The 12,537-nt window shown below is 49.0% G+C and overlaps 1 protein-coding gene across 1 annotated transcript in view; it reads right to left on the minus strand.

The window, feature by feature from the left end:
- Positions 1 to 12,537, minus strand: part of HMCN2 (hemicentin 2) — a 769,579-nt gene that overhangs the window by 379,495 nt on the left and 377,547 nt on the right. The window contains exon 23 of the mRNA XM_085613971.1: positions 2,770 to 2,897. Within this exon, the coding sequence (XP_085470097.1) occupies positions 2,770 to 2,897 (128 nt within the window). The remainder of the gene's footprint in view (positions 1 to 2,769; positions 2,898 to 12,537) is intronic.

The raw sequence follows: 12,537 nt of genomic DNA on the forward strand, positions 1-12,537 counted from the left end.
AGGGCTGCCAGACTTTTCAAAACAGACAAAGTATTTTAGAACAAGGGGCAGAGTACAGCTGGAGGTCTGAGAAGACAGATGGATACATCATGCACGCATGTTAGTGTGTGCGAGACGGCTGGACTGTGGGTGGGGGTGGGGGCGGGACCCACCCTGACCAAGTCACCCTGACCAAGTCTTGTTAGTTTTGCTCTCCAAAAGCGCCAGTGTGGGCTGATGCCCAGCGCTGAGTCTTCCAGGCCTTCCAAGAGCATCGGAGGACTCTTCTGGTAACACAGACCAGTAGACCAGTTGTAACTGGTCTGGCACTGAACTTGGTGAAGTTACGATTTTGGAAGTGGAAATGAAGTGACAAAGCTCACTTACACTCAGTGTGGACTGGTGTCCAGAGAGTGGACTGTCAGAGGAGGGCGAGGTCTGTGAAGTGCACATCAAGGACTGCACTGGGACCGGTAGATAAGAAGAATGGAGGTCCTGTCTCGTAAAGGCTGGTGAGACTCTTGTCTGCCATGGTGATGCAAGCCAGGGACACCAGCACAGGGACTCTGAAGATTGGAAGCTGTGAACTGGGCCTGCCAGCACAAGATGACTGACTCTCTCCCAGCCCCACCGGGCAGCTTCAGGAGACTCGTAAAGACTAGAGAGACTCTTCTCTGCCATGGTGACACAAGCCAGGGACACTGGCACAGGAACTCTGAAGATTGGAAGCTGCGAACTGTACCTGCCTGCACAAGCCAACTGACTCTTACCCAGCCCCACCGGGCGGCTTCAGCAGACTCGTAAAGACTAGAGAGGCTCGTGTCTGCCATGGTGAAACAAGCCAGGGACGCCAGCACAGGAACTCTGAAGATTGGAAGCTGCGAACTGTGCCTGCCTGCACAAGCCAACTGACTCTTACCCAGCCCCACCGGGCGGCTTCAGCAGAATCGTAAAGAATAGAGAGACTCTGGTCTGCCATGGTGACGCAAGCCAGGGATACCAGCACAGGGACTCTGAAGATTGGAAGCTGTGAGTGTGAACTGTACCTGCCTGCACAAGCCAACTGACTCTTACCCAGCCCCACCGGGCGGCTTCAGCAGAATCGTAAAGAATAGAGAGACTCTGGTCTGCCATGGTGACACGAGCCAGGGACGCCAGCACAGGAACTCCGTGAAGACTGGAAGCCGTGAGTGTGAACTGGGCCTGCCTGCACAAGCCAACTGACTCTCACCCAACCCCACCGGGCGGTTTCGGCAGACTCGTAAAGGAGACTCTCCTCTGCCATGGTGACACAAGCCAGGGACACCGCCACAGGAACTCTGAAGATTGGAAGCTGTGAACTGGGCCTGCCTGCACAAGATGACTGACTCTCACCCAGGCCCACCGGGCAGCTTCGGCAGAATTGTAAAGAATAGAGAGACTCTTGTCTGCCATGGTGACGCAAGCCAGGGATACCAGCACAGGGACTCTGAAGATTGGAAGCTGTGAGCGTGAACTGTACCTGCCTGCACAAGATGACTGACTCTTATCCAGCCCCACCGGGCAGCTTCGGCAGACTCGTAAAGACTAGAGAGACTCTTGTCTGCCATGGTGACACAAGCCAGGGACACCGGCACAGGAACTCTGAAGATTGGAAGCTGTGAGTGTGAACTGTACCTGCCTGCACAAGCCAACTGACTCTCATCCAGCCCCACCGGCTGGACTGTGGGCTAAAGGCTGCCTGGAGCTGGGAGTCAAGGTGTGTGAATGGAGGATGACAAAGACTCCAGGGGTCTCTTGTGCACAAGGACGTTCACCGATGGACCATGCATAAAGTGGAGCCGTGCAGGATGGAGCTGTTACTGAATCAGCTGTAGAGGTTTAAGTCAATGTCAGGCTGTGTCTTCTGTAAAACTGCTGCTTATGTTTTTAACATGCGGACTGGTGTTTACAAACTCCTCTCACTTTGCAGTCAGAGAAAGAAAAGTAAAGTGGATCATGTGACAATCTTGCTGGGGTCCAGAGTGTGAAAGGAGAGGCTGTAGGAGGTCAGTTTTTGTAACACAACAAACTGTAAATACCTGTAAGTGAACTGTACACATTCAACACGTAGGAACGCAAACATGAAACATATTTTTTTGTAATTTTGAGGTGTGATGGGAACAGAGTTTTATTAGGATCAACACAAATCAAGACACTTTACTTGGTGACACACAAATGACAAATAATCACTGAAAAGATTGTAACACATTATCATTTGTGTACGATACAGTTTTAGCAGTAAAACTATATGTCTGGGCACATTTAGTGCCCAAAGTGAGCCGTCTGTTAATGACCGTGCGCTACCGCACAATGCTTTACTTTGCATTCCAAAATCGCCTGCCCCATGTCCAATAACGCTAGGTGGGTCGCAAACGTTTGTCGTTCTCAAAAGTGGGTCATGGCTCTGAACTGTTTGGGAAGCCCTGCCCTACATAATTCAGTTTCATCTGGATTGCTGTCAGGCCGTCTATGGCTATTTTAGGATTCTAATATTTTCTGTCCACATCTGGACAGTCTGCTTGTACATTTTCTGCCCGCTGCAACATCTTCAGAACTTTTGTCATGATCCACCAACTACCTACACCCCTTGGCCAGGAGATCCCGACACAGGTGAGGGGTTTCCCAGGTGTATCTCAGCACTATAAGGATGTACAGTACATTCCATTACCCTATGTAATGCCACCCAGAGCCCCGTGTATTCTGGCCATAAAGCCCGGTGTGCACTCATTGGTGCCTGTGGACAGCAGTGCATGAATGAGGTCTCCTTACCTTGCACCTCCAGGATGTAGGTCCGGGAGGCGTTGCCGGCCGGGTTGGATGCAATGCAGCTATACTCGCCATTGTCGGTGACCCTCAGCTCAGACAGACGGAGGGTCGAGGAGGGCAGGACACCGAACCTACAGAGAGCAGAGCTTGTGTTAATGCCATGGAATGATGGAAACCTCACACAATAGGGGAACTCTGAAAGAGGGGTCATGTCTTTCATATGATACAATGGGGCACTTGTGAGGCCTTCTTAGGGTCCCAGGGCAGTCAAGGGTTACTGGGCAATAACTGTCAGAGTATCTGTTGTTTATTATATGAATGTATAGTATGGAAAGAAACTTTCCCCACAGCACCTAAAGAGAGTGGCAAACTACTTTTAAAAATTCCGTAAAGATTTGTCAAAGAGCGCCAAAGTTATTAGCAAACCAAAAATGCTTTGTCTACCGGAAAAGTTGGTCCTAACTATAATATATATATATATTCTGCAATATATAATGTATAATTAATGTTTTATTTTTGTTAAGTGCGGATTAGGCCACCCCAAGAATGCATCGTGAATTCTCACAAGTAGTTTCTGTTGTGAATACTTTACAAACGTTTTTGCTCAGTAGTTAAGCCTCTTTCCCTCTCTCCACTGCACACATCGCCTCTCCCCAAAGCATTATTATTTTACTCATTCACTTGTTCATATCACTGCTGTATTTAAAATATCTGCACTATTTGTTTCCTGCTTTTGGGTCTTGGCCACAGACTTTTAGATTCCAGCACATCTTGAACACTGAACAGGTCCAAGAAATGGTGGAAGGCAGTAGCCTCCTCCCGGCAGAGGAATGAACCCATGTTCAGGACAGAGAGAGCAGCACGGCTGCGGAGGCTTCTCGAAGAAATCTGTGCGCATGCCGTATTAGAGGTCTGAAAATGTTTATTAACATTAAAGAACAATAATCTGTGAATCACAGAGAGGGTGACAAGCTTCCTCCTGGTCCTGGAGGGGCGTAAACTGAAATCGGTGGATAGTACACAGCCTTCAGACCGATACAAAAATGTAAACATTTGAAGCTGAGCAAGCAATTTAAATACTTCATGTCTACGATGGCAGGCATCAGAGTGAGACCACACGCGTCAGAGGTGGGCACAACTTGGTGACATTGGTTCAGAATTGAGCAAGGACATGGCTGCCACTTCCACAGTTATGCTAAAACAATATTTTTTATTCCACAATCTATTGTAGCATTTCTAGGAGAGATAAAAACTAAAGGGTAGTTCTAAGGGCTGAGTGAGCTGCCATGAAGTAACCTGGAAAGGCTCCATGGACATCTACTTACTGGCGCACGTTGTGTTAGGCGGGCACAGCATCATCTGTGGTATACATTTTTACTTGCTTGCCTTGCATTATTTTTATGTGTGGCGATGGCCAAGACCTTTTTTAATTTTACTACAATTACATGTAATATTCTTACTTATAGGGGCTTTCAGCCACCCTCTTCGTTTAGTGGTCTGTTATTGAGACATTCAAATGTTATTTCCGCCCACTACAGCTTGCAGCATAGGACAAAGGGTCAGCCATGGATCAGCCCACTTCAGTCACTGGATAACTTCACTGTGGGAGATGGCATTATTCCCTTTCACAACAAGCACATACACACTCAAAGGATTCACCTTCGGAGCTGGAGACTGCTACGGTAATGCATGATTTTTTAAACCAAATAATTATTTTTTATTTTAACCGAATAATTATTTTTATTTTAGACACCGTTTTTTTGATGGATTGATGACGGCCCAGCAACTTCTACAACAATAAACTTTCGAAAAAACCATGACAACACAAATCAAAAATTGACAACACCAATGCTTTTTTATATTTGCTCACAAGTTATTTATAAGCCCATACTTGTGCCTTTTTGTTTGGTAAACTGCTGCTCATGGGAACGGTGGCACACGCTAAAGGATTGAATACTTTATTCGTTCGACTTCACAACAGCCTGGACGTCATATGCTCCTTGCACGGGGATGTGACACACTAGACTCTAATAAAACGCACTCTTTTTACCAATTTCTTTCACCAATATCCTTCAGGAAGAGCCTGTCCCAAGCCCACCGCGAGGGAGAGAGACCCACACTGCACTCACGTGCGCGGTGCATTGTGGGGCTGGTTTCTAATATTAGCCTGGGATGTTTTCAATGCCAGTCCAGTCGTTCATATTACAGATGTGAAGGGCATCCCTTGGCACTGCCCTCTTGCTGCAGCATCATTCCTCCCGCGTGGGTACCCTGACACCGAATAACATATGAATGTTTGCAGAGCACCTCGACGAGAGGGGTGGCCTCTAGGCACTGTTGACATGAACTCACATGTAGCTATGATTGTGAAAGATGATTGTAAAGGTGAGAGGTGTGAGACTGACTTTGGTGTTCACATGGGTGAGGGTGGGGTGAGTGTGAAGCAGTGACCTAGGCCTGAGGCCATGAGTACTGGGGTGCAAGGATGGCACAGTGAGGGCTGGGGGACGTTTCGCACAGACGGCTTCGCCTGGGCTATGGTGCAATCTCTCAGTCTGTCCTTTAAAGTTTGCAGTTTAAATTGAGCTCATACAAAGCATCCCTCTGACGGATGGTGTGAGGGTAAACATGAATTAAGTACACTGTGTGCATCACATTTTGCCAATCTTATACTCCACTTGAGGTGACATTTAAACGTGGTATTTTCCGTAACGTTTTGAATTAAGATGTCAAAGAGACCCTGAAATGACCGAGTCCAACAAAGCCTGCTTCCTCCAACCATCCAATGGCTGAAGACCTAAGGGACACATATTTGTCTCCACGTCACGCTTGATCCCTTTATGTTCTCGAGCTGTCACCAGTGGTGTCTCTGGAACGTAAACCTCCCTGGACCTCAGCAGTCTACATGGAGCTCTGCGTCAGCTTCCGAAGCCACCAGCGCAGAAAACAATCTAAAGATGGCGACCACGCACAGGGGCATTGTGGGCTTACACTCAACGCCGTGAGTGTTAATGACCCCAATGTCCACATGGCGACCACGCTGTCGCGTCGCGTCTCAGCAATAACCACCACACAGCCAGGTCAGCTTCTATTCTTTATTGTATCGTTGTGTATCTGCAGCCAGCATGCTGCACGTCCTGCCTCGTCCCTTGCTTCCTGTGCTCTGCCCCTCACCCCTTGACCGGAACTGGTGTCCGGTGACCTCTCCTGCCCTCTGCCCTCCTCGGGGTCCTAGTGCCCCATTTCTCAGGACACTACATCTCCCCCCTTTGTCACAAAGGCATTACGACAGTAGCATTCGTTAGTAATAAAATGGGACAGTCTCTTTTGTAGTCAGTTGCAGGATGTGAACTGTCGACTGATGTGACCCGTGAGATGCTGCCTAGAGCGGCATTTCACATTTCTTCTATTAGTCTCTTCGGTCTCACAATGTCTCTTCTTGGCCTCTCCACCTGTCCTTGGCCCTCCTTTGGCCTTGTTGCTTCTGCGACACCTGCTCCATTGCACTCCCTTGTTGTTGTTATCCCTTCGGTGCCTGTCACGTGCTCTTCCTCTTTTTCTTCTTTCAAGCCTTTGAAGTGTGAGCTGTTCCTTGTAATTCGCCTGCTGTCTGACTCTGCTGTTATCATTGTTCCTTTCACTTGTGTTATCGTCAATGGGTCTTGGGCGAATGCACTGTCCGACTTCCGTTGTTGTCTCTGTCGTACAATGACAGTATCTCCTTCATGGAGGTGTGATTTGATGGCATGTCGTCTTCCATCAGCATATTCCTTCATTCTCTTCTTGGCTGCCTCATCTTTTGCTGCCACGCCTTCGTGCCCCGGCGCGGCCGGTCCTTCTATCTGCGGCAGCCTTGTTCTGCTTGTCCTCCCTAGTACTAACTCCGCCGGGCATTTCCCTGTCGATCCATGAGGCGTGTTTCTGTAATCCCTCAGCATTTGGCATAGTGCTTGGCCTAGGGAAATCTGCGACAGTTTCGCCCTCTGAACTGCCTTCTTGATGTTTCCCATAAATCTTTCGACCATGCCGTTTGCTTGCGGCCATAGTGGTGTTACCTTTCTGTGCTGTATTCTGAGGTAAGCCATGAACCTTCGGAATTCCTCTCCTGAGAACGGAGGGCCATTATCCGTTTTCAACGTCTCCGGCGAGCCCCAGGCTGCGAATATGTCGTCTAGAACAGGTAGCGTTGCGGCTGCTGACGTTGAGGAGACTGATCGCACAATCGGGAATCTGGAGTATTCATCCATTATGACCAGTAGGTAAGTTCCCGCGTCTAGAGGTCCAAAGAAATCAGCGGCCATTGTTGTCCATACTGCTCTTGGTAGTTCCGACATTTGCAGTGGTTCTTTTCTTGCAGGCGGACCCGTCGTTTGACAGAGGTGACAGGCCGCGATCGTATCTTCGACTAGACGATCTAACCCCGGGAACCAGACCTTTTCTCTCAGCAGTTTTTTTGTCGCCACAATGCCCCTGTGTGACTCGTGTGCAATGCTGACCACTTGGCGTCGTAGTGAACTTGGAATGACTATCCTGGTGCCCCTCATTACGATTCCGCTGTTTGTCTCCGAGAGCTCCCCACTTATTTTCTGTAGGGCCAGCATCTCCTCCTTTTGTACTCCTCCCTTCCATGTGCAGTTGTTGTTTATATGTCTCCATCTTTGCTGTCTCGTCGTTTCTCTGGCCGCTCGGAGTGTGTCATCTCTTTCCGTTTCTCTCTCTATCTCTGTGAGAGTTACTGGTGCCGGCGTGCTTTGCTTTAGCACGAAGTTTAAGTATTCCTCGGCCATTGAGGCCTTTTTTTCTGCATGTGGCAGCGGATGCCGTGACATGTAGTCGGCTGGATTCTGCTCTTTCCCAGATTTGTGTATAATTTTGAAGTCGTAGTCCATTAGTCTGATGCCCCAGCGCTCAATGCGAGGCGGCATCTTTGCTGCTGGGTTGCCGTAAATTGTTACTAGTGCTTGGTGGTCTGTGATGATGGTGAATGGCTTTCCGTACACAAACATGTGGTAATGCTCGCATGCCCATACCACCGCCAAGCTTTCTTTCTCCGGCTGGGAGTACGCCTTCTCAATGTCTGTCAAGCTTTTGCTGGCGTATGAGACAATCTTCCTTGGTGACTCCTTTCCCGGCAGGTGTTGTGCTAATATTGCACCCAACCCCACTGGGCTGGCATCAACCGTCAGCTCGGTGCAGAGCCGAGGGTCGAAGTATGCGAGGTGCTCCACCGTCATCACAGCCTTCCTTATCTCTTCGAACGACTCATTGCATTCTTGAGACCAGACAAATTTCTGGCCCTGTTTTGTTAGCTCTCTCAGCGGCGTGCTCACTGTGGCAAAGTCTTGTATGTATCGGGCACAGTAGCTTGCCAGGCCTAGGAATGACCTTATTTCTGCCACATCTGACGGTGGCTTTGTCTTCTTTAGCGTTTCCACTTTGCTGGGATCAGGCCTCATCCCTTTTTCCGAGAATATGTGTCCGAAGAAAATCAGTTCTGTTCTCCCTAGCTCGCACTTCTCTCCATTTAGTGTTAGTCCAGCCTGCTTTAGTTGTTTGCACACTTGCCTTAAGGCGCTGTCATGTTCTCCGTCCGATTTCCCAAACACTAGGATGTCGTCACTGTAATTGAAACTGTTGTGTACTGGTCGTATCACCTGTCTTATTGTCTCCTGAAATATTTTGGCCGCTGACGAGATACCAAAACTGAGCCGTTTGTATCTGAATAGTCCTAGGTGTGTGGAGAATGTTGTTATGTACCTCGACTGTGGGTCCAGCTCTAGTTGGTGATACCCTTTGCATAGATCTAGCTTTGAGAATCGGCACGCCCCTGTCAGCCTGCTGATCATGTCGTTCAGATGAGGTCCTGGATGACGTTCCCTCGATATTGCAGTGTTCGGTATTCTCATGTCCACACAGATCCTTATTTTGGAAGTATTTTTCTTCGGGACTGCCACAATCGGTGATACCCACGGTGTTGGCCCGTCTGCAGGCTCAATTATGTCTTGCTGCAGTAGGTTGTTTATTTCTTCCTCCACTTGCGGTTGTAGGTGAATCGGCACTCTCCTGTGATGCTGTGCCACTGGTCTCACCGCCTCATTTATGTGTAGGGTGACCTGTTTGTCTTTTAGCTTCCCCAGTCCCTGCAGTATTTCTTGATATTCTTGCAGTATGTTTTCTTTTTCTGTCATGTGGTACGTCATCGCCAACAGCCCCATGACTTGTGCCGTCACGTTACTCAGCAGGCAGGGCGCTGGGATGTCCCCTTTCAGCACATGTATTTCTTCCTGTAGCGTCACGTCCTGATATGTTAGTGTCTCAGTGAACTTGCCCATGTTTTCTACTGGTGTCTTTGATCCCCACGTGAACACATCTACTGTTGATGGCGATAGCGTTGGCCTTGTTCTCATTTTCACGTACTCGGACATGCACATTATGTTGCATGTGGCACCACTGTCTAGCACAAATTTTGTTCTGTGGCGCCCGACGTCGATGTCTACTGTGGCCGTCTTTTTTATTTGCTGTTTCTCCACCAGCTGGATGTGTTCCTGCTGTCTTCCTTCTTTGGGTGTGTCGGACATGAGGTATAGCCGTGCTTCTCTCCCAGCCGTCGTCTGTTCATCCGACTCTTCCGACGAGCCTCTCTCTGCTGTCTCCATATGTCTGGCGTGTCTGGTGCCTGTTGTCCCTTGTCTTGCTGTTCGTCCCCTCTCGTTCCTAAATTGCCTGCTCATGCAGGTGCTTGCGAAGTGATTGTCCCTATTGCATTTTCTGCATTTCTGGCCCATTGCTGGGCAGGTGCCAACGTGTGGGAAGTCAAGGCCGCATCTGTAGCAGGTGACCGCTTGTTTCCTGTGATGTTGTTGCTCCCTGTTGTCGTTCCTTTTGAAATGTTCCGTCATCCGATGTGCCATCGCTTCTCCCTTTTCTTTTCCAATTTGTATTTGTTTGGCATGTTGCGTGGCCCGTGCTTCTGTGCGGGCCATCGTCAGTATTTTCTCAAGTGTTGTTGGTTCTTTTAGGATGCGTGCTCTGAACTCTACTGACAAACACCCTACGATGAGGCGCGTTCGTATTGCTTCTTCGTTGTCGAATTTATCGAATTCGCAGTATGTCACCAACTTCCGCAACCTTGTCGCGAAATCATCCATGCTCTCTTCTAGTTGCTGGCATGCTGTGTGGAACGTGTACCTTTCAAAATCGATGTTGCGTTGGGGGTCGAACTTCTCTGTGAGGCACGCTTTCGCGCCTTTGTAATCTGCCGTTTTTTCACTTGGTAGTGTCATCATTAAGTCTTCTATTTCGTCTCCCGCAAGGTTGACCAGCAGATCTAATTGTTTGCTCTCTGCGACGTCCGTCGCGCGCATGTATCGTTCAAATTGTCGTAGCCATCTCTCCCATCTGATGCCTGCTTGTGGTTCCGATATGTTAAATGGCAGTGGCCTGCGGAACACAGCTTGTGTGCTCCTTGTTTCTTCGTCACCCATATTCTTCCTTTCTTTGTTTTATTTATGTACTTATTTCCTTCTTTCTTCTTCCTTCTTGTTCTTCTGGTGCTTTTTTCTTTCTTTGGCACCTTTTTCTTATCGTTTTCTCTTTATTTGGACCGTTTTTCGTCTATTTTCCTTTTTTGCCTGACTCTAAAATGGCCTCCCGGCCTTCCTGTGCTCCTATTGGCCCAATTCGCCTGACTCCAAGATGGCCGCCGCACTCTCGCGCGATTTCGCGCTGTTCGGGACTTTGCCTGACCCTTTAAAATGGCCGCCGTCTATCTTGGGCGCTAATTGGCTCAATTCGCCTGACTTTAAGATGGCCGCCTCCTCTCGCGAGAGTTCGTTAAAGCTCACGCACGGGAGGGATCTTGATCTTTCCTTCAGTTTCACTAACGCGCTGCTCTTACTTCTGTTAGCAGCGCCGGGGTGGGCTCCCGCAACGATGTTTTCTTCTGCTGGCGCTTCGGACCAGGGTGGGCTCCTGGCTCCGAATTTTGTTCCGCGACCGGGTGGGCTCCGACAGTCGCCGCGACGCATGGATTTCGATCCCGCCTCGTCGCCAGTTGTCGCGTCGCGTCTCAGCAATAACCACCACACAGCCAGGTCAGCTTCTATTCTTTATTGTATCGTTGTGTATCTGCAGCCAGCATGCTGCACGTCCTGCCTCGTCCCTTGCTTCCTGTGCTCTGCCCCTCACCCCTTGACCGGAACTGGTGTCCGGTGACCTCTCCTGCCCTCTGCCCTCCTCGGGGTCCTAGTGCCCCATTTCTCAGGACACTACACACGCACAGGGGCATTGTGGGCTTACACTCAACGCCGTGCGTGTTAATGACCTCAATGGCCACATGGCGACCACGCACAGGGGCATTGTGGGCTTACACTCAACGCAGTGAGTGTTAATGACCTCAATGGCCACATGGCGACCACGCACAGGGGCATTGTGGGCTTACACTCAACGCTGTGAGTGTTAATGACCCCACCTACGGTCAATGCCCAAAGCACAAGAGCGCGTTTACAACAAGGATAATTCTGGACCCAACCTCTAGAAGGAACAGTATGGAAAGCATGCGGCTCTAGAGGAGTTTCTAGCTGCCAAACTATTGTCACAGCTAAGTAGTGCTTAATTTGAGCCGGTGGTTGCAGGTGGGGTTCACTGGTGCACTCTTTTGGGGATCAGCGCTTATTTTTTATCAACAGCCTTTGATCCAGATTAAAAGAGAGAAAAACACAAAAGGGGAAAAGGACGAAGAGAAAGATGGAAAAACAGTGACAAAGTTAGAAAGCAGGGATGAAGGAGAGCCTGCAGGAGTGAGATAAAGAGGCAGGGAGTGTTGATTGTGGAAGTAAGAGGCATGAGGTGGAACCAAGACTACACAGCCTGGGTATTCATGAGATAAAGAGGCAGAGAGTGTTGTTGGTGGAAGTATGAGGCATGAGGCGGAATCAAGACTACAACGCCTGAGTATTTATGAGATAAAGAGGCAGGCAGTGTTGATGGTGGAAGTAAGACGCATGAGGTGGAATCAAGACTACAACACCTGGGTATTTATGAGATACAGAGGCAGGGAGTGTTGGTGGTGGAAGTAAGAGGCATGAGGAGGAATCAAGACAACACAGCCTGGGTATTCATGAGAAAAAGAGTCAGGCAGTGTTGCTGGTTGAAGAAAGAGGCGTGAGGTGGAATCAAGACTACAATGCCTGAGTATTTATGAGATAAAGAGGCAGGGAGTGTTGGTGGTGGAAGTAAGAGGCATGAGGTGGAATCAAGACTACAACGCCTGGGAATTCATGAGATAAAGAGGCAGGGAGTGTTGGTGGTGGAAGAAAGAGGCACGAGGTTGAATCGAGACAACACCACCTGGGTATTCATGAGATAAAGAGGCAGGGAGTGTTGGTGGTGGAAGTAAGAGGCATGAGGTGGAATCAAGACAACACAGCCTGGGTATTCATGAGAAAAAGAGTCAGGCAGTGTTGATGGTTGAAGAAAGAGGCGTGAGGTGGAATCAAGACTACAATGCCTGAGTATTTATGAGATAAAGAGGCAGGGAGTGTTGGTGGTGGAAGTAAGAGGCATGAGGTGGAATCAAGACTACAACGCCTGGGAATTCATGAGATAAAGAGGCAGGGAGTGTTGGTGGTGGAAGAAAGAGGCACGAGGTTGAATCAAGACAACACCACCTGGGTATTCATGAGATAAAGAGGCAGGGAGTGGTGTTGGTGGAAGAGGCATGAGGTGGAATCAAGACAACACAACCTGGGTATTCATGAGAAAAAGAGTCAG

This window comes from Triturus cristatus, chromosome 1_2 (genome assembly GCF_964204655.1).
Source record: "Triturus cristatus chromosome 1_2, aTriCri1.1, whole genome shotgun sequence".
Lineage (NCBI taxonomy): Eukaryota > Metazoa > Chordata > Amphibia > Caudata > Salamandridae > Triturus > Triturus cristatus.